We start from the raw sequence: 26878 nt of genomic DNA, 5'->3' as shown, positions 1-26878 counted from the left end.
TATTTTGTAATCCACACTCAGTTCCTCTCTGGGTCCTCTCTAGGTATGGATGGCTCTTTTCATCACAGGAGCATTGGAACTAATCTGAAGCATCTCATTATTGAAAAGAGCCACATCCATCAGAATTGATCCCATATAATCTTGTTGTTGCTTTGTACAATGATCTACTAATTCTGCTCATTCACTTAGCATCAGTTCATGTAACTATCTCCAGGCCTCTCTGAAAGCATCCTGCTAATCATTTCTTATAGAACAATAATATTCCATAACATTCATATATGGTAACTTATTCAGCCATTCTCCAGTTGATGGGCATCCATTCAGTTTCCAGTTTCTTACCACTACAAAAAGGACTCCCACAAACATTTTTGCATGTGTGGGTCCCTTTCCCTTCTTTAAGATCTCTCTGAGATATAAGCCCAAAAATCTGGATCAAAGTGTTGGATCAAAGGGTATACACAGTTTAATAGCTCTATGGGCTTAGTTCCAAATTGCTCTCCATAATGGCTGGATGTATTCACAATTCCACCAACAATGTATTAGTGTCCCAGTTTTCCCACATCCCCTCCAGCATTCTTCATTGAATTTTCCTGTCATATTAGCCAATCTGAGAGGTGTGTAATGGTACTTCAGAGTTGTCTTAATTTGTACTTCTCTGATCAATATTGATTCAGCATTTTTTTCATATGACTATAGAAGGTTTTAATTTCTTCATCTGAAAATTGTTCATATCCTTTGATCATTTGCTATGCAAATCTAATTCAGTTTAATAGCAGGTTGAAATCGTTGCATTTTCATGATACACTTATACCTAATATTGTATATTGTAGAATTATTTTAGATCTGATCGTATGTTTTTGATTTTGGCACTCTTGATGCCAAGATATTCTAATCTTTTGTCATGGTTCTTGTACATATTACATTTGGGAAAATAGCTAACCTTTGATAATTTCATGATTAAAAAAAATTCAGTGAAAAGTATTTTGCCTGCATCTGTAGTTTCATTAGTGGAAGGAATGACTAGTTTGGAATTTCTTTTTACAAATGCAGATAAAGAGCATCTGTAATTTATATTCTAAGAGGATAGACCACAGTATTGAGAAGGCAAATTACTGTTTCATGCAGCAAATGAAACCGTTGATTCCTGGCTTCAAAGTTAGCAATTGATTCAGTACTCTAGACTACCTTTCAACAAAAAACAAGCATGGAGCATTAGGAAATAAACTCAAACTCTTCAATAATGTGGTGTTCTTTGAATTCTATTGGTGGTGAAATTATTTCAAATTTACTTGTTAAGATCTGGTATTTTGTCTTTATGTGAAATGCTTTTTTTAATCGTGATATATTCCATTTGCATATGACACAGAGATAGAAAATTGGGATTAGGAGAATGTATATTTTATCTATTATAGATTTATATGTATATATTATTTTTGTACATATATACACATAATTTTATATTCATGTATTTAAATGTATCAGATTACTAAAAGAATAGCTCCTAAACAAAGAACATAATAGTATTGTTTAGTATAAATTTAAATTTGTGTTCATGTCTGACCATTAACTATGTTGACCTATGTGGATGTTTTATGAATGTGCATATTTTCAACTTTATATTTATCAACATTTTTGAATAATATTAGTCAGATATGATGACTTAAATAAATAACTTTTTTTGATTATCATTAAAAGTTAAGGAAATAGTAATCTAAAAGACTGACATTGGAGACCTATATGAAGATATTTTAGTGATTGTTACCTTGGTAGTCTTTTATTCACTTTTATTTTGATTTTCTTTCCACAGCAAGTTGATATAGAAAAATGGGTATGTGACTCAGTGTATTTTTTAAAAATTTGCGTGAAATGAACTATTAATGCATGTTTGTTATTAAGCCTTACCTTCTTTTGCTTCCTGACATTGCTTGTGTTATCATTAAAAAGCAATTACAAATATTGACTAATTTTATTCCATGGATCTTAAATTAACAATATCTTTTTCTAGATACTATTTGGCATGATTTGATTTGTTTTCTAAATAAAATGTACTAGATTATCAATTGATGGCATTTATTAAGCCCTCAAACTTTGGCAGGTACTATAATTGGTAGAGAATAAAAAGAATAAGTGAAGAAATGAAATATTATAATGAAATAATGTGCTCTAGGAACTTAGATTCTTTCCATCAGCCAGTAAACATTCATTAAGTACTTCATGAGTTTCAGGCACTCTGCAGAAAGCTGGAGATACAAAAAGAGTCAAAAGATAGTCCTTATCCTTTCGGAACTCATAGTCTAATGGGGGGACCACAAAAAAAAAAAAAAAGTATGTAAAAACAAACTATTTGCAAGATAAATTGAAAATAATTAAGAGAGTGAAGACCTTAGACTTAAGAGGGTTTAGAAAAGGTTTATTATAGAAGATGAGATTTTACTTGGGACTAAAAGGAAGCCAGGGAAACCAGTAGTACAGATGAAGAGAGCATTTCAGGTATGGGAGACAGTCAGAAAAAATATCCAGAGCTTAAATATAGAGTATCTTGTTTGTGGAATAGCAAAGCGGCCAGTATCACTGGATTGAAGAGTACATGGTTGGTAGTAAGGTGTAAGAAGACTAGAAAAGTAAGAAGTAGCTAATTTATGAAGGGCTTTGAATACTAAACAAAGGATTTTATATTTGATTCTGGTAATGATTAGGAGCCACTGGAGTTTATTGAGTAGGAGTGACATTGTTAGACCTACACTTACGGTATAGACAAAACTCTTCAAGTTTTGACATTTAATGATTCTAAGAAAGCTTTGCCAGATTTTTAACAAAAAAGGGTATAGACGGCCTGATATTTAAAACCTATCTTTGCTGCTTTCTCATTCTGAAACTGTAAACTTTCAATAAAGCTTGACTGTTTTAATATAATAATTATAATGGGTGTAGCAAAGATTATACTATAAACTTTTTGTGTAGGGAGCTAATGCCTTAGTGATTTAAATTAAAAGAGATTTTTTTTTAATTTAAGAAATCATCAGGCTGAGATCATACTATTTATTAGCTTCAAATATATATATATATATATATTTTTTTTTTCTCTGTTGTCCTTGGGGTTCATAAGTCTTGAATATACTCTAAAAATCTAGTCTCCTTGCTTCTTAGTATTTCCTTGTTCTTTCTATATACTTTTACATGTGCTCTTTCCTTTTATATTACTGCCCAGAAGATGATTACAAGATAACTTTAAAGTTTTTAAGCATATAAGTTTTTAATACAGTGTTGCTATATTTTTAAAAATAAGCTAATTATCTTTCTAGTGACCCCTTACATTCCCATACTCCTCCAACTATCCCCTCTAATCCTAATAGATTAAAACTTCCAGGTATCATGACAATGAGAGTATTAATAAAGATGAAAAAATATTTCTTTGTAAAACATGTTTTTTAGTCTGTGTTCTTTGGTTTACTCTTTAATGAGTAGGTTTTCAGGACCCCTAAAATTGAGTTTTTTCCTTCTTTTGGAGATAACTTTAAACTTGAATATAATAGTGCCATTAAAATGATACTTTTTTATTTTCCTCAGTCTGGGTTGAATAAATTCACTTCTTTAAGGTTATTGAACTGGGTACCAGATAAAAAGAAGATTAGGGTCACATATTCAAAATCTGAAAGCAGATTAGCTTATTATGAATGAAAATAATTAAATGATTTTAATGTGCCAATCTCTTTGCCATAGATTTAAAGACTAGCTTTCCTTTTTGGAAATCCATCTAATTAGTGTTCCCATTCCTGTTGTGTGTGTGTGTGTGTGTGTGTGTGTGTGTGTGTGTGTGTGCCTAATGAGTTGAATCATAGTTTTAATAGGAGAAAGGACTTTATTGGTCACTTTCACTTCATATAGTTGGTGTCAAAAGTGATTAAACTGACATGCTCAGGATCACTCTGATACTTTCAAGTTAGGATTCATATCTAGCTTCCCAGATTCTAACTCTAGGATTCTTTTTTTAAAATTGTGTCATATAGTTTTTACTATTTTTAGTACTGTTTTTAGTACTTCTGTGCAATGGGAGTAGCCTTTTGTCTATCATCTCAAAAGAATTTTAACCTCTCTTTGAGACAATTAGTTAGCTTTACTTACTTTTTTGTTTCCTTTTGTGATCCTATGTTCCAGAAAATTTTTTTTCTTAGGCAGAAATGTTAGAATACATGCTTACCATCTTCACTGTGGACACTTTTCTTTTAATTATAGCTTTTTATTGACAAAACATATACATGAGTAATTTTTCAACATTGACCCTTGCAAAAACTTCTGTTCCAACTTTTCCCCTCCTTCCCTCCATCCCCTTCCCTAGGTGGCAGGTAGTCCCATACATGTTAAATATATTAAAATATTTGTCAAATATAACATATGTATATATATTTATACAGTTATCTTGCTGCACAAGAAAAATCAAGTTTAGAAAGAAGGTAACAATAACCTGGGAAGAAAAATAAAAATGTAAGCAAACAACAACAGAAAGAGTGTAAATGCTGTGTTGTGGTCCACACTCATTTCCCAGTGTTCTCTTGCTGGGTATAGCTGGTTCTGTTGATTACTGATCAATTGGAACTGATTCGAATCCTCTCATTGTTGAGGCTAGCTACTTCCATCAGAACTGATCCTCGTAGAGTATTGTTGTTGAAGTGTATAATGATCTTCTGGTTTTGCTCATTTCACTTAGCATAAGTTCATTTTCAAGTTCAAAGATCACTGCAGACAGCCACTGCAGCCATGAAATTAAAAGACTCTTGCTCTTCAAAGGAAAGTTATGGCAAATCTGGATAACATAGTAAAAAAGCAGAGACATCACTTTACTGACAAAGTTCTGTGTAGTTAAGGCTATATGACTCTTTCAGCAGTAACATCCTGCTGGTCATTTCTTACAGAACAGTAATATTCCATAACATTCATATACCCCAATTTACTCAGCCATTCTCCAACTGATGGGCATCTATTCTGTTTCCAGTTTTGGGCCACTACAAGAAGGGCTGCCATAAACATTTTTGCACATATAGGTCCCTTTCCCTGCTTTAATATCTCTTTGGGATATAAGCCCAGTGATAATATTGCTAGGTATGCAATATCGCAATATATTGCAAGGGTATGCACAGCTTTATAACTTTTTGAGTATAGTTCTAAATTGCTCTCCAGAATGGTTAGATCTGTTCACAACCACATTTTTCTCTGTAAGTCACTATTATATATGTTATCATTTAGGAAACTAAATGAAACACTTGAGCAAAATGCTTCAAAGTTTTCATCCTTAGATGAAGATATATAATATGTGCTTGACATAAATATGAAACATTTCTGACATAAATCAAGGGCATTTTCTTTATTATTTTCTCCATATATGGGATTTCCTTTTTAATATTTCTTGGCCAATGTTTTTCATCATCAGTAATGGTTAACATTTTTATGCTGATTCCCTTCCTTCTTAATATCTTTTTGAGGTAGAATTTTCACGTTCTCTGATGCATCTTCCCATTTCCTTGCTAAGCCTTACCATTCTCACCCTCAAACCCAGCAAACAAAGAAAGAAACAAGCAGGCAACCCAAAGATTGTACTGGAAGCACTGAGATAATTCAACTCCACCAGTCATTTTTCCCTCATTTTACCCTACTAAGTCATTTAACCTTTTTGGGATGAATTGGTTTCTGAAAACCTTTTCAGCTTCAGAATATGCATTTTATAGTAAGCCCTTCCTTTCCTTTTCCTCACATGTATGTTATATTTGAAAGAAAAAAAAATCCAATAACTTATTTTTAAAAGATGAATTGTGACATTTTAAAGAGTCATTAAGCCATTTTAAGTCACAACTTTGCCAAAATTGGGCAGACATTTTGATACCATTATAACTAATATTACACAAATATTATACAAACAAAACCAAGACTTAACTATTTTGTCTCTTAAAATACTAACTCTTTTATTGCTATTTTAATATAGAAGATACTTTTATTTTCTACTATGTTTATTCTCAGTTAAGATTGCAGTTTTTTCTTGTGCAAATCTGCTGACATATATAAATTCCATTTTATTTAAAAGTATTTACTGCTGTTTTTCTATTGCTTTTTATTGTTTCCCATTTGGTTAGCTGTTTGGATATTAGAAATTATAAAGGGAAAAAATAAATAGAATTATCCTGTTTTTCATCCCTACAAAATTTTAAAGAGTTCATCTGCTATTTTTAAAAATTGGATAACTTAAAAAACTTCCAAAATCTTAGCTCATTTGCAACAAATTGCATCAATTTGACTGTTTTATTACTGTTGTTATGTCTGACTCTGTAACCCTAAAGACCCCTAGCATGCCAGGCCTTGTGTCATCCACTGCCTCTCAAAGTCTGTTCAAGCTCCTGTTCATCATTTCCATGACACTATCTATCCATCCCATCTTTTGCTGTCCCCTTTTCTTTTGGCCCTCAATCTTTCCTAACATTAGTGTCTTTCCCAATGAGTCCTATCTTCTTATTAAATGACCATAATATTTCAGCTTCAACTCATTATTTGCTTTTCAGTGAGTAGCTTGAATTAATTCCTTAAATCTTAACTGAATTCACCTTCTTGCTATCCAAGGGACCCTCAAAAATTTTTCTCCATCACCCCAACTAAAAAACATCAATTCTACAGCACTCAACTTTCTTTATAATCCAACTCTTACTGCCACATGTTCCTGCTGAAAGAGTCATAGCCTTAACTACACAGAACTTTGTCAGTAAAGTGAGATGTCTCTGCTTTTTTACTATGCTATCCAGATTTGCCATAACTTTCCTTTGAAGAGCAAGAGTCTTTTAATTTCATGGCTGCAGTGGCTGTCTGCAGTGATCTTTGAACTTGAAAATATAAAATCTAACACTTCTTTCATTTTCAGTTTTTTTGCCAGTAGGTGATGGGATCCCTTGCCAAGATCTTAGTCTTTTTTATGTTAAACTTCAAGCCAGCTTTTACATTCTTCTCTTTCATGCTCATCAAGAGACTTCTTGACTCTTCTTCACTTTCTGCCATCAGATTATATCATTTGAATTTGTTGATATTTCTCCCAGCAACCTTAATTCCAGTTTTTGATTAATCCAGTCTGCATTTGAAGATGCACTGTGCATTTAAGCTAAAGAAATATCGTGATGGTATTCAGCCTCCTTTTCCAATCTTATCCTGCATACAGGTTCCTCGGGAGACAAGTAAGATAATTTGGTAGTACCATCTCTTTGAAGGACTTGTCACATTTTGATGTAATCCACACAATCAAAGGCTTTAGTGTAGTGATCAATTAAGGAAAAGTAAACATTTCTCTGCACTCCCTTGCTTTCTCCAGTGAATGTTGGCAGTCTGGTCTCTAGTTCTTTGGCCACTTCAAAACCGTGTTGCTTTTGTGGTAATTCTTGGTTTGCATATTGCTGAAGCCTAGTGTGCAGAATCTTTAGCATAACCTTGCTGGGGTATGAAATGAGTGGAATTGTTCAGTAATTTGAACATTCCTTGGCATTGCCTTTCTTTAAGATTGGGATGTAAACTGATCTTTTCCTTAGTTCACTTACTACTAATTTAAGTATACACACATCTCCTGGAATAATAATTTGTTCCAAGAGTATAAATAAAATGCAGTTTCTAATACTCCTGATTCTTTGTACAAAGTCATAGGAAAATTCACGGAAGAAATATGCTAAGATTATAGAAGAAATATTCTAGGAACACATACACGTTGTCAAGTCAAAAAGCATATATTAAGTTCTTAATATGTGCCAGGCATTAGCTCAAGGATTGAGGATCTGAATAGAAACAAAGAAAAGATAATTCCTCCCTTCAAGAGTTTATTATTTAGAGTTTTTAAATAATTGAATAAAATTTAAAAAATTGTATCAATACAATTAGCACTAAATGTGTCATTTGAAAAGGAAGTTTTCAGTCTTTCAAACTAAATGTTTTCATGCTTTTTTGTTTTTTCTTTTACATTTATTTTGCATGAAATAATAAACCCTTTAGTGGAGTAATTTAGATTAAAATATGTCACATATACTAATTCTTATGCACAGAATTTGCTGCTCATTTGCTCTACTCTTTGGATCATGTTGTTTTTTGGTATGAAAAGTTGAAATGAAGTGATGAAACACCTACTAATAGTGTTCATTGTGTCCATAAGTTCTACATCTAACTACACTTTGTTTTCTCTCTGCCTAAATACACTGAATATTAATTAATAATTAATACATTCAAACATGGTAGCATTAACATATTTTAAAAGAAGGGTATTAATTCAAAGGTGTCTATAAATGTATTGTTGATTGCAGTTTTTGCTCTCTCACTTGTAGTTAGTATAAGCTTTATTATGACAATGTTGCTAATGTGTTTTTGTGTTTTATAATTTGGAGAGCTCCAATTGGCTTCCAGAAAAAGAACATTCAATTTTGGAAATCTTTGTACAACTGAATGTTTAATGCTTTTTTTTTTCTTTTTATGCTCCTACAGAAATTCATGATGAAGGTAAGATATTGAAATATTTTTTATAAATGTCCACTTCCTTTCTATTTTTCATTTTCTTATTTTATAAAAATAAAAATATATTTACAGGAATCAATCCCATAACTAGTTCTCCTTTCCCACAATTTATAAATTATATTTTTTATTAAATTGAAGTTACAAGAAACTTAAGAGTCAGTAAAAGTGCTTTGTAATTTTTTCATAGGAACCTAGCCTTATGTGCCCTCCTCTTAAGTTCTGGGTCCAATTCATTGTCCATTTGTATTGTCTTCCTTAAATATACATATGGTTAGTCAAACTCTATAGGATATTCAGTACAATAGACAGCATTCTTTAAAAAAAATTTATATGTTATTTTTCCATAGTAACATGTAAAAACAATTTTTAATATTAATTTTTAAAACTTTTGAGTTCCAGATTTTCTCCCTTTCTCCTGACCTCACTTCATTGAGAAGATGGGCAATTTAACATAGGTGATACATATTTACTCATGAAAAATGATTTCCAAAACTAATAAATTGTGTTGTGAATGGAAACAGAGACAAAAAGTCAAGAAAATAAAGTAGAACTACTTGTCTGTATTCAGACACCATCAGTTCTTTCTTTGTGAATGGATAACATTTTTTATCATAAGTCTTTCAGAGTTGTCTTGAATGATTGTATTGCTGAGAATAGTTAAATCATTTATAATTATCATCTTACAATACTGCTGATATTTTATATATAGTGCATTTCACTTTGTATCAGCTCATGGAAATCTTTTCAGGTTTTTCTGAGAGTATCCTGATGGTCCTTTCTTATAGCACAATAGTGTTCCATCACAATCACATACTACAATATGTTCATCCATTACCCGCTTCATTTTCCAATTCTTTGTCATCAGAAAAGAGCTGCTATAAATATTTTTGTACATAGGTCCTTTTCCTTAAAAAAAAATTATTTTTGGATATAGACCTAATAGTGATGTTTCTAGGTCAAAGAGTGTGCATGATTTTATATATCTTTGGACATAGTTCCAGATTGCTCTACAGAATGATTTAATCAGTTCTCAACTCCACCAACAATTGAATTTCTCATTTTTTTCACATTCCCTCCAACATTTGTCATTTTTTTTTTCTGGCCTATTAACCACTATATAGGTAAAAGGTAGTACCGCAGAATTGTTTTAATTTGCATTTTTCCAATCAGTAGTGGCACAGTGGATAGAGCACCCAACCCTGAAGTCAGGAGGACCTGAGTTCAAATGTGACCTCAGACACTTAACACTTCTGGCTGTGTGACCCTGGGCAAGTCACTTAACCCTGATTGCCTCAGCAAAAAAAGAAAAGAAAAAGAAAATTCTTATGAATTGCAAATATAATCCTGCCATATAGGAATGGAACCTGGCCTTTGAATAACCAGTGCATATCTAACTTAGGAAGATAGGAAGACTCATTCTCAAAAAGAACAACAACAATAGAAATCATATAACCAACAATCAACTCTGAAGAACAGGAATAAAGAATGTCATCAGAGTATTTTATGGCAGAAGGGGAAGAAAAACTATTTATATATCATAAGAGCAAGGGACAAAAGGGTTCTACTGGTACCTTCATGATATCAAAAAATGTGGAAGCCTTCTCTCATGTTAGGTAGATCCCATTGGTGAACTTTTTGCAAGAGTTTCACAGAATGGGCAGGCATAAATGATTGGGTTCTATATCTTTGGAGGGAACTACTAAATTTATGACATTAAACATTTACTTAGTTTTGAAAGAAAATCTTTGAAACATTTAGTTAAAGCAAATCACAATATAGTACTTTTTTCAATACTAGAATTCTTCATCTACTATCATTGAAGAAGGATAAAAAGAATTAAATTTGGGGCAGTTATACTTCTTATGCCCTTAAACTCTAGAATACACTGCCAACAGAAGTGGCATTGACTAAAGGTAGCCAAAATCTCGCCCACACCCAAACTATATATAGCAGGGTTATTTGGACTTAACATATTCTCATGTCTTTGAGGTATTGTTTTATTATAATATACTAAGATTTTAAACATATGAAATATTTATGAAATAATATTTGTGTTATTTTTTCAAATCTTTGGACACTCATTTTTTTGTGTTTTTTAGTTATACATATATACTCATTTAAAAAAAAAAAAACACATTACCTTATGAATTATTTTGGGAGAGAAAAAATCCTAACAAAAGGGAAAAACCAAAAGAAAAAAAAAACAAACAGAAAAAAAGAAAAATGTAAACATAACATATGTTGATTTACATTCAGTCTCCATAGTTCTCTCTCTGCATGCAAATAGTGTTTTCCATCCAAAGTTTATTGGGATTTCCTTGGATCCTGAACCAGTGAGAAAAACCAAATCTGTCATGGTTGATCATTCTACAATCTTGCTGTTATTGTGTACAATGTATTCCTGATTCTGCTTGTTTTGCTCAGCATCACTTTGTGCAAATTTTTCCAGGCCTTTCTAAAATCAAGTTGCTCATCATTTTTAAAAATAGAATAATAACATTTCATTACTTTCATATACCATAACTTCTTCAGCTATTCCCCAACTGATGGGCATCACTCCTTTTCCAATTCTTTTCTAGCACAAAAAGAGCTGCTACAAACATTTTTCCACATGTGGGTCCTTTCCCCTCCTTTATTATTTCTTTGGGATACACACCCAGTAATGGCACTGCTAGATTAAAGTCTATGCACAATTTTATAGCCCTTTGGGCATAGTTCCAAATTGCTCTCCAGAATGTTTGGATCATTTCACAACTCCACCAACAATGCATTAGTGTCCCAATTTTCCCACTTCCCCTCCAACATTTATCATTATCTTTTCTTTTCATCTCAGCCAATATGAGAAGTGTGAGGTGGTACTTCAGAGTTGTTTTAATTTGCATTTCTCTAATCAATAGTGATTTAGAGAACTTTTTCATATGACACAAACTATATAAAATTTATGATTATTACCATTATTATTTATTCCATCATTTTTCACTGCCAAAAGAATTCTTCTGCTGATGTATGTGTGTGTATATATATATATATATATATATATGTATGTATATATATGTATATATATCATATACGTATGTATTTGTCTACATACATATATATTGGTATATATACATGTACACATACATTTGTATATATTTATATATTTAACATACATTTGTTTTATGTTAACAATTGTATACAATTGTTACTTACAATCTTTTCAGTGAAATCTGGATAGATATATTTGTTAATAAAAAGCTTCCAGTGTTTTCAGTGACAAAAGATATCTATGTGGCAAGTAGGGCATTTAACTACATGGTAAGATTGACTATGATGTATTCATTTTGGATGAGACAGGGAGAAGTAGACCCTTGATTTCACCAAGTTAAGGAGCTCTTTCTAGGAAATCTCTCTCCACCAATTCTGAGTGTCAGTTTATCTATAACTTTATAGTCTTAGAGAAGAGATCCATAACTTTAGATCTGAGAGAAACTGAGTGTCAGTTTATCTGTAACTATAGTCTTAGAGAAGAGATTGTTCTCATCCAAGTCTTCATTTCTGTGACCTTCCTCAGTCCTACTCCCACCCCCTTTATTCATTGCCCTCTAAGTTTATATATAGGATGTTCCCAAAGTCTTAGAATTGTTTATACTTAAAAACAAACAAATATTAACACTGTTGGGGCACCACACATTCTTGTTATTCAGTTTTTATTGGGAACTTTGATTATGGATTTTTGGAATATTAGTTATTCCTTCATATGTAAGCATTTAACAGACATACATTCAGCATGCTATTTCCAAGTATAGTGGCGGAAAAGAAAGGAACTTTGGAATGGGAGTCAGAAAACCTGCTTTCAGGTTTTGGGCCAATCACTTAAGTGCTTTGGTCTTCATCTGTAGAATTAGGGAAGCCCTTCTGTCTGAACTAATTAGTGGGGAAAATACAGTTAGGGAAAATGGAAAAGCCATCATCAGGCAGCAGCGGATCAGTATTAATGAGATCTTTCCTTACATACTAATTTTTCTATTCAGTTAGTAGTTGTTATGATATTGTTTTATGTTGTTGAGAAATTCCTGAATTAAGATAGTGTAGACATTTTCAATTTAAATATGGGAAAACAAAATTTCCTGATGAATGTGACAGTTATGTCATAAAAAAATGAGACTGAAGTCAATGATTTAAATATTTCAGGGGAAAAGCACTTTTGCCTAAATTATTAAGGTGATTATGACTTTTTCTCCCCAACCTGCTTGAGTTTTCTTATAATTGTGTAATTTTCTCACCTCATTTTGTCAGTAAAAATTTGCACATATATTTTACATATATTTTTCTCTTAATTTGCAATAAGTCAAAGCTGTAGTGCTGAGTTCTGTGTAAATTTGGTTGTAATTTCCCTGTGTGGTGATTAGGTGATGATTTTCTTTGGTTTCTTTTTCAAGATCTTTTTATAATTAGTGATAGACAGTGTTACATCAAAGGTGGAAAGCTGGCCTAGGAATCAGGAAGACCTAGGAAGACCTAGGTTTGAATCATGCCCTTGCTCTATATTGTCTATATTACCCTGGACAAATCTTACACAATTTTAACTCTGATTTTTTGAACAGATGCTGGCCTAAAATGCAAAGGAAAAGCAATCACTTTAACTAGAGAACAAAAGAAGGAATATTGGCCAAACTCATATTCATATTCATCTCAGGTTATCCTTAGCTCCTACAAACATCATAAAAGCCTATATATTTTCATGCCTATCTTATATGATTATGAAAACTGTTATAATTTCATTAATCTATATGAAATTGCATCAAATAAAAGGAAATGATCCTTATTTTTATTTTTCTTCTTTAAATAATTTTGAAATTTCCATCTGCAATAGAACTGTTATATCCTTTTGGAAGCAGACAAATGTTTTCCTATTGACCAGTGGTCTCTATCAAAAATTGGTTAAAATAGTTCCCAATATTGGAATTGTTTCTTTTTGGCCAGTGCAGTAATTTTTTCCCTTGATCTGACAGTTATAAATTTGACTATATTATTTCTTGGAGTTTTTATTTGGGGATTTCTTTCCTGAGGTGATTGGTAGATTCTTTCAGTAGTTATTTTGCCCCTATTTCCAGTTTATCAGGGCACTTTGCCTTGATAATTTCTTTTTTTTTTATTAAAGCTTTTTATTTTCAAATCATGGATAATTTCCAGCATTCATCCTTGTAAAACCTTGTGCTTCAAATTTTTTTCCTACTTTTCTCCTACAACCTCCCCTAGAAGGCAAGTAATCCAATATATATGTTAAACATGTGCAATTCTTCTAGATATATTTGCACAATTACTTGATGATTTCTTGAAAGATACTTTCCAGGGTCTTTTGATTTTGGCTTTCAGATGGTCTAATTGTTCTGACATTGTCTCTCCTGAATCTGTTTTCCACATCAGTTGTTTTTCCCATGAGGTACTATTTTATGTTTTCATTCTTGTAAATTTCTTTGATTCTTGATATCTCTCTCAAAGAGTCATTAGTCTCCACTTGCCCAGTTCTAACTTCAGTGATTTTTTTTGTAGCTCCTTTTCCATTTTTAAGGATTTTTTTTCCCATCAATTCTTGAGCCTCTCTTTCCATTTGACCAGTTCTACTTTTCAAGCAATTGTTTTCTTTTTTCCAAGTTGTTTGCTCCTTTTTGCCCCCATAATTCTCTTGCAAGCTTCTCATTTCTTTACCCAGTTTTGCTTCTATTTTTCTTATATGATTTTTAAGCTTCTTTTTGAGTTCTTCCATGAAATCTTTCTGGCTTCAAGACCACTTCCCATTTTCCTTTGCGGTTTTGCTCATGGGTGTTTTAACATTATCCTCTTCTCAATTTGTGAATCGATCTTCCCTGTCATCATAATAACTTTTTATGGCCAGATTCTTATTTTTTGGGTGATGTTAATATGAGTAATTTTTTCCTATTTGTAAATAAAATCAGGTTGATTATAAAAAACTCCAGCATACTACAAAGAATTCCTCAAGGTTGCATAAATAGACATTATCTGAGATACAATTTTGGCACATGTCTCTGTGTTCTAATATATATTAGAATATCAAATTCTAAATGTTTGGAGAAGCTAAAAGGGCACCAGGATTAACAGATTTCTTTTTCAAAGGTGAGGAGCAATTAGAAATTAAGTAATCTGTCAAAAAACCTAAACTGGGGATATAGCTCCTCTCATTGCCTCATACCTGGGAGTACTAATTATAAGATTTTAATAGTGCCTGATTAGAAGAATATTGTATACCTTGCAGTACTATTACATTTTTAATAATTTATTTTAAATTGACTCAAATGAGATTTACTTGTAGAATTGTGAATTCTGTTGACGTAATTCAGATTTCCAAAAATCTACATTTGAAACAATGAAAAACAAAATCCAATTTTTAAATAGCTAGAAAAATATGAATGTATCAATCAAAGGAAATTCAGAAAGGAGATTGAAACTCTCTTCTCAACTTTCCCAAGTATGCTCAAACATTAGATTGGTGTGAGTCAAACAACTATCAGTTAAGTTAATCTTAATTTTGGTTACTTGTAAATTTTAAGTCTGATGTTAAAGTGTAATGATCCATTGAAGTTAACAAATCCAAATAAGTCAAGGGAAAGTTATTACTTGGATTGATATTTAAGGAACACAAGTTGATGAAATGTTTTATGTTGTAGTTAACTTGTCTATTGTAATAAATGTTTTCTGGAATATAGCATTCCTATAGATAATTTTGTTTATGGGAAGATAGGATTTTTTTTAAAAAATTAGCCCCTTTCTATCAACTTTTATTTCCACTGTTTCAATTTTCCTAAAATATGGCATTCTAATTTTTGGAGATCTTTCATGAACCTAACATGTAAGCAATATAGTATTTAGAAAGTATATGGAAGGATCAGAAAAGATATTTTATAGAAAACCTCTCTGATATTTTAAATTGTAATAAAATGTTTGGAAAGTACAGCAACTTATAGGGATGTTGCTAGTTTTTTTTTTTTTTTTCCAAAACTTCTCTGCTTTTTCTTCTGTCTGCTCAGACGGCACAAGGTGGTGGCCATCGGACGCTCCTATATGGACATGCCATATTACTACGACATTCCTACAGTGGTATGGTAAGTAAACATGTCAAACTCATTTGCCATGTAGTCCAAGAGATCTTCCTTCTGTACAGAGAATTATAGATACTACCAATTAAATTTTAAAGGGCATATTAGCTCATAATATTTTAAAAGTTTATTTTAGATAGAATGATTTGGTAGTGAGTACTTAGGTAATCTGAATGAGAAAAGCCATCCTTCCTAGTGATTTGTAATTCAATCACTGTTCAAAATGCCAAGTAGTATTATTGTTATTGCATTGTTTTTAAAATCAGTTCAAAGGAGTAATGAGTCCAATGTGTGCTAACTCAAAGTTTTAAAAAGACATGTCCCAGCTGATATGCACTTGTCAATGCTGCCCTGATGCTTTTTTTTTCTTTATGAGGATTTTCATTTTCTCTCTGTTTTTATTCTCCTTTTAGCCAAAGATTATTCCCTGCTCTCTATTAAAAGTCATATTCTTTCTAACCTCATCTGAATTATACTCTTAAGAATCAGAGTCTATTCTGTTTATCTTCTTGGAATTCTTGCACAAGATGTATACAGCATGTCTGAGGATCTAATTTGGTCCTCAGTTATTTCCCAAGGAGCAATTCTTTTATTGCCAATATGTCTCCCATCTTTTGTGGAAAATTGAAACAAATAGGGACTGACAATTCACTTTGGGACATTAAATTTGATCAATGCAGCTTAAACACAGTTCTATACTATAGGCAATTAAAACCCAATTAGAAGATTAGAAAAGAAAGAGCCTGTTTATGGAAAAAGTCTGTTGTGTGGTATAACTGAGGCAGCTCAATGGCATATTACTTTTCATCATAGAAATTGGTCATGAATATAACCATATAATGATGAACAAACACCTACTTCTTTATTTCTAGTATCTCTGCTGTCTTTCCACCTCCCGATCTTCAACAGATAAATTGGCATTTGATGTTGGGTTACAAGAAGACACAACAGGTGAGCTGTGTATTGGATCAATTTTTAACAAGATGCTTTCTGGGATTAGATAGGAATAGATTCTAAAACATGATATGATAAATTAGATGAATATGTGTCATTTATAAATAATAGTCCTTTCAGTTGTGGATTGTTTTTAGCAAAAGTAGAGGATTTAGAATTAATTCACAGCTATCATCATTCCTTTCCCTTTTATGTAGTAAGAAACCAAGGTAAGTCTTCAAACCTGCTTTTTCTTATGTTTGAGAAAGAAATATTGTTCTGCATTGCTTCCCAAAAGGATTAATCATAGTCAATTTTTATAACAGTTTGTGAAATTACATTTAGTTTTTCCTTTCTTTTTACTTCCATTCAAATAAGATAATATTTGTAAAACACTTAGGACAAATAGTAGATACTTGATAAATGCTTTTTCTTCTTCTTCTATTATCTTTCTGTTTTAAAATTCATTCATTTATTCATTCATTCATTCATTCAATCATCCATTTGATCCCAACATCCCTAAATATAATGAGAATATAGATCATTTGAATACATGGTGAATTGATGGCTTTGTTTTCTCATTTTCTATTCCTCTCTAAATGATGAGACAATCAGCCTGCCTTGCTACATTTTTTATTTTTGTTCAAGAGACTTTAATTATATGGTATCCAAAATTTCTTTTATTTTGGCCCTTTAACTTATCTTCTCTGATGAGTAAAAACAATTATGTTTTATCTGTTCAGTCTTTATTAAGAAAATGTTTTTTAATTACTCTTTAAAAAATAAATTTTGGCTCCAAAGTTAGTGATCTTGATCTATACTAATCTCTGATAGGAAAGTTTTCTGAATTGCGTAATTCAGCAAGCTCTTAGATAAAGGAAAGCATGAAGATTGTAAAATGAAAACTCCTGGGTTCTATTTCTGGCTTATTTTCCACAGATTATAAAATGTGAACATAGATTAAATAGGTAATCTAAAAATATTTTGGAAAAATGAGAGAGCTGTATCATTTCACTAATTAAATTCATTTCATTCACTTCACTTCACTAATTCATTTCACTAATTAAATAATGTAAAGAACTAGATATTGAAATTCTTCAGTTTTGAGGTATCCAGAATATCCAATTATTTATGATGATTTAAGGAAAAAATATGAGAGTTCTAATTTATTTTATTGAATCTCAGGTTTCTCTCTACCTTTCCTTCCTCCCCCAAATTCTTATTTCAGTTTTATATATATATTAGTATAAAAGCTTATGAGAGACTTGCATAGATTATTTAAAACAAAGAAATATTCAGCTATCCAACTGATTTCTTTGCATTCCTAAAGAAGTGTAAAGAACTATATTTACCTCTATGTATATAACAAAAATTTATCCTAACAAAAATATTATTTCTTGTACTTTTAAAATTTAATTGCCAGTTGGGTCAATGGCAGAGAATTTTAATAGGTAAAATTTAATGGATATTGTGCCTCGTCTAAAAAAGAGCTTAAGGGGAAAATAGCATTTCGTCTAATCCTCATACACAATTCATTTGCAAAAATTATTTTAATTATGATGATTAAAGGAAATGCTATTTTTTACATGAAATGTTACTTTGTACTTTCTTAAATATGTTAGTGACAAAGCATTATCAGATTGATCTTGAAAATTTATATATGGAATAGCTAGGTGGCGCAGTGGATAGAGCACCAGCCCTGAAATCAAAAGGACCTCATTTCAAATTTGACCTCAGACATTTAACATTTCCTAGCTATGTGAACCTGGGCAAGTCACTTAATCCCAATTGGCTCATCAAACAATAAATAAATAAATTTTATGTTTTATATTAATGAAATATGTAAAGACTTAAAAGAGATAATTCTCAGTGTTTCTCTTTAGACCTTTTCTATTTCTCTTAATAGTAGTACCACTAGTCTTCCAGTTGCCCAGATTTGTGACATTAATATCATCTAAGACATTTCATTTACCCTTACCCCACGTATCCATTCATTTATGAAATCTTATCATTTTTACCTCTTCAACATCTCTTACATCATCCCTCTTTAGGTTCAAATGACTTTCTCCTTAGTTCAGGCCTTTGTCATTCCTTACCTAGATTACTATGATAGCCTCCTTTTTTTTTTTTTTTTTTTTTTTTGGCTTGCTTTAGTTCCTCTTATGCCTCCCATCTCCAACTATTGATTTTCCTTAAAAGGTTCGACTGTATCATTCCCCTATAATTAGTAAGCTACAGTAGCTTTATTCCCATTTATGACCTTTTTATGACCCTTTTATGAACATGGGAAATAGTACTTCTTTGATATTCCAAATATATAGGAGTCCATTTCCTTTCTCCTTGACATTACACTAGATGTTGCTCATAATCAGAATTCATTTTCCCTCTTCTTTACTTCTTAGAATTCTTAGAGTTCTTTAGTTTAATCTTAATTGCTAAATTCTAAATGGAACCTTTTCTGATTTCAGCAGCTTTTTTCTTTTTTTCTACAAATAATCCTGTATCTATTTTGTACCTGATGCAAAATATCTATACAAGTATATAACATCCCCAGTTAGATTATTGTTTTCTTATAGGCAAGGTCTATTTCACTAAATGTTTTTAGTTGATTGGAATATTATTGTAGGTGAAGCATGTTGGTGGACCATCCACCCTGCTTCCAAACAACGCTCAGAAGGAGAAAAAGTACGAGTTGGAGATGACCTAATTTTAGTCAGCGTGTCCTCTGAAAGATACTTGGTAAGTACAAAATAGCATGGTGATTTTATATAAAATAATGTTGTAATGAACTACATAGTGATTAATAAAATTCTCTTTTTAGGTTTAGATAACAAATTACTCGTATAAATTATTTACAAGGGATCTCCTTTATGATTTGATTTAGTAAAAATAATATTATAATTGGGTTTGAGAAATGTTTCATTACAGATGCTGCTGCTTAACTTCCTATATGATGTAAGTCCCTTTAATGTTCTGAATTGCAGTTGTCTCATCTGCAAAATGAAGGGATTAAACAAGATGATCAATTCCAGTTCTGATTTGTCATTTCTTCCTTTCCTTTCTTCCTCCTTTTCTTTTTCCTTTTCCCTACTTAATTAGTTGAATCCTTTTTCCGGAGCAATAGCTTGTGTGAAAAAATAAGCTAACACTGCTAACTAAGGACAACCCTTATTGTTCTAGACAACTTTCTAATACTATAAGGTTTAGAGAAGGTTTCAACCAGCATTGGTAGAGGGAGTTACTTCATCTGTCAGTTTTCTTTACCAATGGGATCACATATGTAGTCCTCGTCCTTTTTATCAAATGAGATAATATATGTGAAGTGTTGTGTAAACCTTGTAGCACTATCTGTAAGTTAGCTATTGCACTAATAATTCACATTTATAAAATATTTTAAAGTTAACAAAGTCCTTTCCTCATAATGGTCTTATAAGTATATGGAGCATTAGTATTATTTTGCTCATTTTATAAATAAATAGAGATAATATATCATAGTGAATAAAGAAGTCTATCTGAGAAGGAATAAAAAGAATCCCATACTAAGTTTGTAATCCAGGCCAAGTCATAGAAGTGACTTTTCATGTGACTTGGGAAATCTTCTAGCACTTAGTTATTAAGTGTTTCAATTTGTCTTGACACAGGGAATTACTCATACTGAAAACACAACTGATGCTGGATATATTCTTATTATAGAGGAGAAAATAGGAGTTTAGAGACTTTGTCTCAAAATCAAAGAGAAATCAGGTGTTTGAAGTGAGATTTGAGCTATTACTATGTCTTTATAATATTATAATATTATATTATTATTGATGCTTTAAGAAATGATTTCAAAATGTCTTAAAAATGTATATGAACTGATACATAGTAAAACAATGAAGAACTAGAACTAGTTATACTATAACATTAATATTACAAAAATTTGAAGATTTTTCCTGATGAAAATGAAAGGAGCAGAACTAAGGGAACAATTTATATAATAACAACAAAATTATAAGGATGATCAACTTTTTAAAATAGTGACCATTCATGATCCCAGAGAACTGATAGTGAATCATGCTTTTCAGTAAAGAGCAGTAATAGTTAAGATGAAGAATGAGAGATGGGCATGCGTGTGCCCCACACACATATACACAAATGTATATATATTTATATGTATGTGTTTGTGTTAATATATATACACAAAGACATATAGCCATTGAAGGATGTTGCTTGGCTATGCATATTTGTTCTGAGGAATTTATTTTTCTTTTCAATGGGGAGGGAGAAAAAAATAATTGTTTTTCAATTTTTGAAAACAGGTGAGAAAATGAGGACATTATAGTATAGTTTAGCTTAAATGTTTTACTTTGTTACAAGAGACTTCTCAGGAGATGATTGTAACTTGTAAATGTTTGCAATGTAAAAACAAGACAATAAAACTTTATTTTTTTAAAGAGAAAATTGAACTTGTGTTTCCTAATTCTGAGGCCACTATTCTGTCTACAGTATCTTGTTATACCTCTGCATATGTATGAATGTGTATTTATTAGATTCTGTATACGTAAAAAATTTCTGTTTTTAAATGATATAGTGAATAGAGTGCTGGCATTAGAATCAGGAAGACCTGAGTTCAAATGTTGTCTCATATGTTAGCTATGTGACTCTGGTCAAATCTTTTAATCTTCCTCAGCTTCAGGTTTCTCATATGCAAAATAGGAATAATAGCACAAAGTTGTTATGAAGATTAAATGAGATAAAATATGTATTTAGCTTTGTACACTTTAAAGTCTTATTATTGTTAGCATCTTCAGGGAGGCTGAACTAATCACCTACCATGGCTGCCCATTCCACTTTGGAGTAGTTTTAATTGTCTGGAATCTCTTCCTTACACCAAATTTAAATTTCCCTCTGTAAATTTTGTCTTTTCATATTAGTTCTGCTCTCTGAGATTAAGCAGAATAAGACTATTCTCCTTCATGTAACAGTCCCTCAAATACTTGAAGATAGCTATCATCTTTTTCTTTTACCTCTGTCTTCTCCAAGTTAAATTCCCCTAGTTCTTTCAAATGATATTGCACTATATGACGATCTCATCATCTTGATTACCCTTTCTTTGTGCTTTCCAGTATATTTTTTTCCTTTTGGAAATGTGATAACTAGGGCACTAACCATAAGTACTCCAGATATGATATATCTCCAGATATAATATATCTAAGATGGAGTAATGTGAGAATATCCTTAGAGTAATTAAAAGCAGTAATGCCTAATGTTACACAAGTAAACACAAGTCCTGGGAAAGTTTTGCTGAGACTACTATGTCTTTGTTGTGAATAAACTAAATATTCAAGAAATTCATCTGCCCTTAGTGAGTCACACAAACATTTAATAGACATATTATAGGGACATATTACTACCAGGCAGTAATTCATATACTAAAGCTGGCTCCTGATTCCAAAAGAAGTGTTGAGAGTTTAGAACTTTAGTCAAGTAGTGCTAGATAAATAAGGTTTATCTAGCAAGGTACCTAAATTTGCTTAGTATATTTTTCTTTAAATTCTTTATGTTCTTAATTAAAATTAATACATAATTCCATAATATTCTCTTTTATAATATACATTTATACTTATATTTTAATTAAGATTTCTATTTTTGGTAAAGAGGCAAATTTTAGTTTAATTTGTTAAGGACTATGAAGAGATTGGGAGCAGAATATTTAGCTTCCATAATAAAATACTACCATCTAGTGGCTAACACATCTCAAACAGGATTCTTTTAGAACCATGCTAAGTCTCAGAAGAATGATGCCTTCCAGATTTAAGCTACTTAAATGATATTGAATAGCATGTGGAAAACTTTATATTGAAATTTCATCTTGCAAATATATTCAGCATTTTGGTACTTTACACCCATAGTAAAACATAAATTTCTTTGAAATAAAGGAAAATACTTTTATAACATAAATTCCATCTTTTAATTTCCCGTTTCCATTTTTATTACTCTGTGTTTGATCAGTCCATAGGGATCTTTTAGTATATCATTTGTACAAAGCACTAAGTTGGTTACCTTAACTGTAAAACTATAGAATATTTAAAACTCAGTAGTAACTTTGATTTTCATAAGTTGCTAAGATCTTAAAATAAATGAAATTTATTTTTCAGTATTTCAGTAAATGCCTTCTTTTGCATCTTATTACAGCATTTGTCTTATGGCAGTGAAATCTTACATGTAGATGCTGCATTCCAGCAGACCCTCTGGAGTGTGGCCCCAATCAGTTCAGGAAGTGAAGCAGCCCAAGGTAAGGAGAATTCTGTTTAAATAGAAAGCTTTTGTGGGCTGGCAAGCAGATCATCTTTTTTGTAATTTTATTGACGGTTTATGAATAATCATCCCATTTACTTCATAATTCATAGTACATAGATTTAGAACTGGAAGAGTTCTTAGAAATCATAAAGTCCTATCCTTTGGTATAAGATTCAGACAGATGTGCTGCAACCTTGATTATTTTATCTGTTTAAACAGTATCTGGATAAAGTCGCTCATGCCCCACAGAATAGAGCATCAGAATAAGATTCACAATGACCTGATTTAGAATCTTGCCTTCTTCACAGACTAGCTACAGGAACCAGAGCAAATCAATTGACCCTTTAATTTCAATTTCTTCATCTGTAAAATTAGAATAACAGTAGCACCTACCTCACAAGGCTATGCCAAGGATAAGCTCAAATGAAATAATTATACAAAGTGCTTTGCATGTCTTAAAATGTTATCTACATGTTATCTTTATTATTATTAGTAAAGTACTATGTAAGTATTAGTGTTATTGTTATTATTTGCACCTGAAGTGATAACACCGCAGAAAAATAATTGTAAAAAATCAGATAATGATCTTGTTGATAATAATAGCTAGCCTTTGCATAATGCATGAAGGTTTGCAAAGTGTTTTACCAATAGCTTATTTTATCCTCTCACAATCTTGGGAGATGCTATCATATCATTTTAGAGATGAGAAAATTGAGGGATAGAGGGATTTAAAGTGATTTCCTCAGGGTTTTCATGACTACTAAATATTTGAAGCTATATTGGAACTCAATTCTTCCTGACTCCAAGTTCAGCAGTATTCACTATGCCTGACACCAACCTAACTTTAAAATTGAAAAAGTAGAGAATTCAGACACACAATCTAATCATCTATCTCTCCTTCTATCTTTCTCTCTCCCTTTCCCTTTTTCTCTTCCTCTCTCTATTCCTCTCCCTCTCCCTGTCTCTGTCTCTTCCTCTATCTTTCTCTCTATTTGTCTCTCTGTCTTTCACATACATACACACACCACATACATCTATGATGTGCACACATAGTGTTTTTAACAAATGTTGGAGCAATCTTATCAGCATTGACATGGTATTAAGTACTGGAGAAATAAAAACAATTGGGGACAAAGAAAATCTTTCTAATCTGGTGAGACTTTTGACATTTTCACAGATTGCTGCTGAGACTTAGAATAAATTTCTGTGAGGGTCTGAGAAAAGTCTAAGTAGCTACATTTACTGTGATTGCATCTAACTTTTATCATGAATTGTCTTATGTTCTTTGATGATGTTAGTAAAGATATGATCGGCACTATTACAGTCTTGAGTGTTTCATTTAAATTCAGAAGTAGGTGCCTTCAGACAAATTTATCTACTTGTTTTAAAGATAGGAAATGACTTAGTGATTTGACTAAGGTCATGTAGCTAGTAAATTTCAAGACAATAGATTTGAATCTTCAAATTCAGTGCCCTTTCTACTTTATCACATTGTCATTGTCTTTTGTTAATACAGATAAAGCAACGTATTTAAGTTATGACTGAGAGTTTTACAGTGGTCTGAAGTATCCTTTGAACTTACTGCAGTTAGATTTAGATTATATGAAAACAAAATAATATTGCTTTTTAAAAAAAAACCCTGGAAAGTCCTCCATGAACTCAAGCAAAGTGAAATGTACTATACACAAAGTAATAGAAATATTCTGGGACAACTAGTAACAAAGGACTTTGCTATTCTCAGCATTGAAATGATCTACTATGAAGGACTTATGATGAAAAATCCTATCCATACTCAGAGAAGGATTGATTGTCTGAATAGAGACTGAAGCATTCTCTCTTCCTCTCTCCCTCCCACCTTCAGTCTCTTTGTCTGGGAAAATATTAAATAAATAAATACAAAAAAATAATAATATTGCTTTGCTTGTAGGAAAGTAGTATATGCCAGAATGGGTCAGCTATTTAGATTATGTAGATTTCTTTGATGGTGTTAGAAAAGGAGGAAGGGTATCATATAAAATGAGTAGCCATTGTATTATTCATTTTGTCATCTATAGCATTTTCTAAAGTGCTCACAAACTGCCTTTTTATTTTAATGGGACAGATAATTGAAATCAGGCCATGCTCTCTAAGAATTCCTAGAGTCTTGGTTCTTGGCAAAATAATAAGAGTAGTGCTCTTCAATTAGATGGTGTTCCAGGTCAAAAAGTGTATGAATCTCTGTGATCAATGATAAACAACATATTTTCTTTTTTCAGGATATCTAATTGGAGGTGATGTGCTCAGATTGCTTCATGGTCATATGGATGAATGTTTAACTGTTCCTTCAGGGGAGCATGGAGAGGAACAACGAAGGTTGGTGTTCAGGCTCAATGTATAGAAATTTGTATTATTTTGTAGTGATTAAATTTAGAAGCATGATATCAAAGTATCTTTTTCTACTGAAATGATTTATTTCTTGGTATTTAGATTCATGTAGCACTTTTTTAAAACATGAAATTTGGGTAAAGTTTCAGTCACATCAAAATAGAAGGATAAACATTTTCTTCAGTCCTCACAAACTCTTAAACTTCTGTAAAATAGAAAACATATGCAGGAGATGAAGTAATTTCTTCTATGTTCTAAGGCACCAAGGAGTTAAAGGAGATAATTCAATAAACTAACAATAAAGAAGGCTAATATTCTCTAGCCATTAACCTTCTCTCTCAGCGCCTTTATCCCCCCCAGATTCCATCACCCATCATATTCCAGAAACAGGACTGCAGGAAACCGAGTCACAGGCTTGCAATCTTACTCAATTCTACAGAAATCCAAAGAGCAGAAACTTGCTAGAGATTACTACAATAAGACAACAGTGTTTATGCCTCAACATAGCTCAACCAGAAAACTGGAGAACAGAAGGAACTGGAGAAGACCACTTGTATTCCTCTGTGGTATTCTACCAAGTCCAAGAGAAAGATCTCATCATGCAACTTTGGCTATTTCCATCCCCTGAAGAAGTTATTTCCAATAGAGATAAAGACTGGTATATAGTAAATTTCTCATCATGAAAGGAGACTGAGATAGCTTTGAAATCCACCCCCCAAGAAGTAAAACCATACTCAAAGGGAATAAAGTCAGACAATGAGAAACAAAAAATTCTAAGGAAAAATAAAAAAAATTTAAAACTACTAAATATCTCAGGAGAAAGGTAACTCAATTAAAGACCATGAGTATAAGCAGATAAACCAACAGGAAAAATATTATTAACAGATGGGGAAGGAAAGCATATATACATTTATAATGTATCTACTACATGTCAGGTTTTGTGTTAAGCACTATTTATAAACATCTTATTTGAGCCTCACAAAAATTCTGTGAGATGGAGAATATTGTTATTTCTATTGCACTGTTGAATACATTGAGGGAAATATTGGTTAAATAATTCATCCACAGTCCTATACAGTGGGATAACAGAAGGAATTATGGGGTCCAGATCATCTAAACAAGAACAGATAATTGAATAAATTGAATAAATACTATGAGATAAAGCGAAATGAAGCAGAGGACTCTATGGATTCCACAGCATAGAGCATAGAACCACAGCAAGATTCTATTGAGTTGTTAAAGAATGAAATTAGAGTAGTAAAAGGAGAATTTTTAGTCTACACAATAGAAATAATTGACAGAACAGAAAAATTTGAATCCATGGTGGCAAGTCTTATCAAAGAAAAATAAGAGGAAATAACTGATTGGGAACACAAATAGATGGAAGTGAAGAGCTAGCTTGAAGAGGAGAAAGGAAAAGCAATCAGATTAAATCAATCATGATCTCCATTCAAGCAAAACATATTGCTCTCAACTATAGGAAACAACAATTTAAAAAAACAGATTAAGGATTACAGATTTCATAAAATAATTACTGTAAATCAAAAATGTTAAACACTACAATGCAAGAAAACTATCCAGAGTTTCTGTACACAGTGTACCACTTGAAAATAATCTACAGATTCCATCTAGACAAAAGCCGTGTGTTTCAAACACCACAACACATAATCAGGAAATTTTACAAT

The 26878-nt window shown here is 31.7% G+C and overlaps 1 protein-coding gene across 1 annotated transcript in view; it reads left to right on the top strand.

Annotated features, from left to right (window-relative positions):
• Positions 1-26878, top strand: part of RYR2 (ryanodine receptor 2) — a 522738-nt gene that overhangs the window by 41976 nt on the left and 453884 nt on the right. The window contains exons 4-10 of the mRNA XM_051996568.1: positions 1808-1828; positions 8491-8505; positions 15549-15623; positions 16490-16568; positions 19177-19289; positions 22725-22824; positions 25085-25181. Coding sequence (XP_051852528.1) covers positions 1808-1828; positions 8491-8505; positions 15549-15623; positions 16490-16568; positions 19177-19289; positions 22725-22824; positions 25085-25181 — 500 coding nt within the window. The remainder of the gene's footprint in view (positions 1-1807; positions 1829-8490; positions 8506-15548; positions 15624-16489; positions 16569-19176; positions 19290-22724; positions 22825-25084; positions 25182-26878) is intronic.

The sequence above is a fragment of the Antechinus flavipes genome, chromosome 4 (genome assembly GCF_016432865.1).
Source record: "Antechinus flavipes isolate AdamAnt ecotype Samford, QLD, Australia chromosome 4, AdamAnt_v2, whole genome shotgun sequence".
NCBI classification, from domain to species: domain Eukaryota; kingdom Metazoa; phylum Chordata; class Mammalia; order Dasyuromorphia; family Dasyuridae; genus Antechinus; species Antechinus flavipes.
This window is presented reverse-complemented; position numbering and strand designations above follow the sequence as displayed.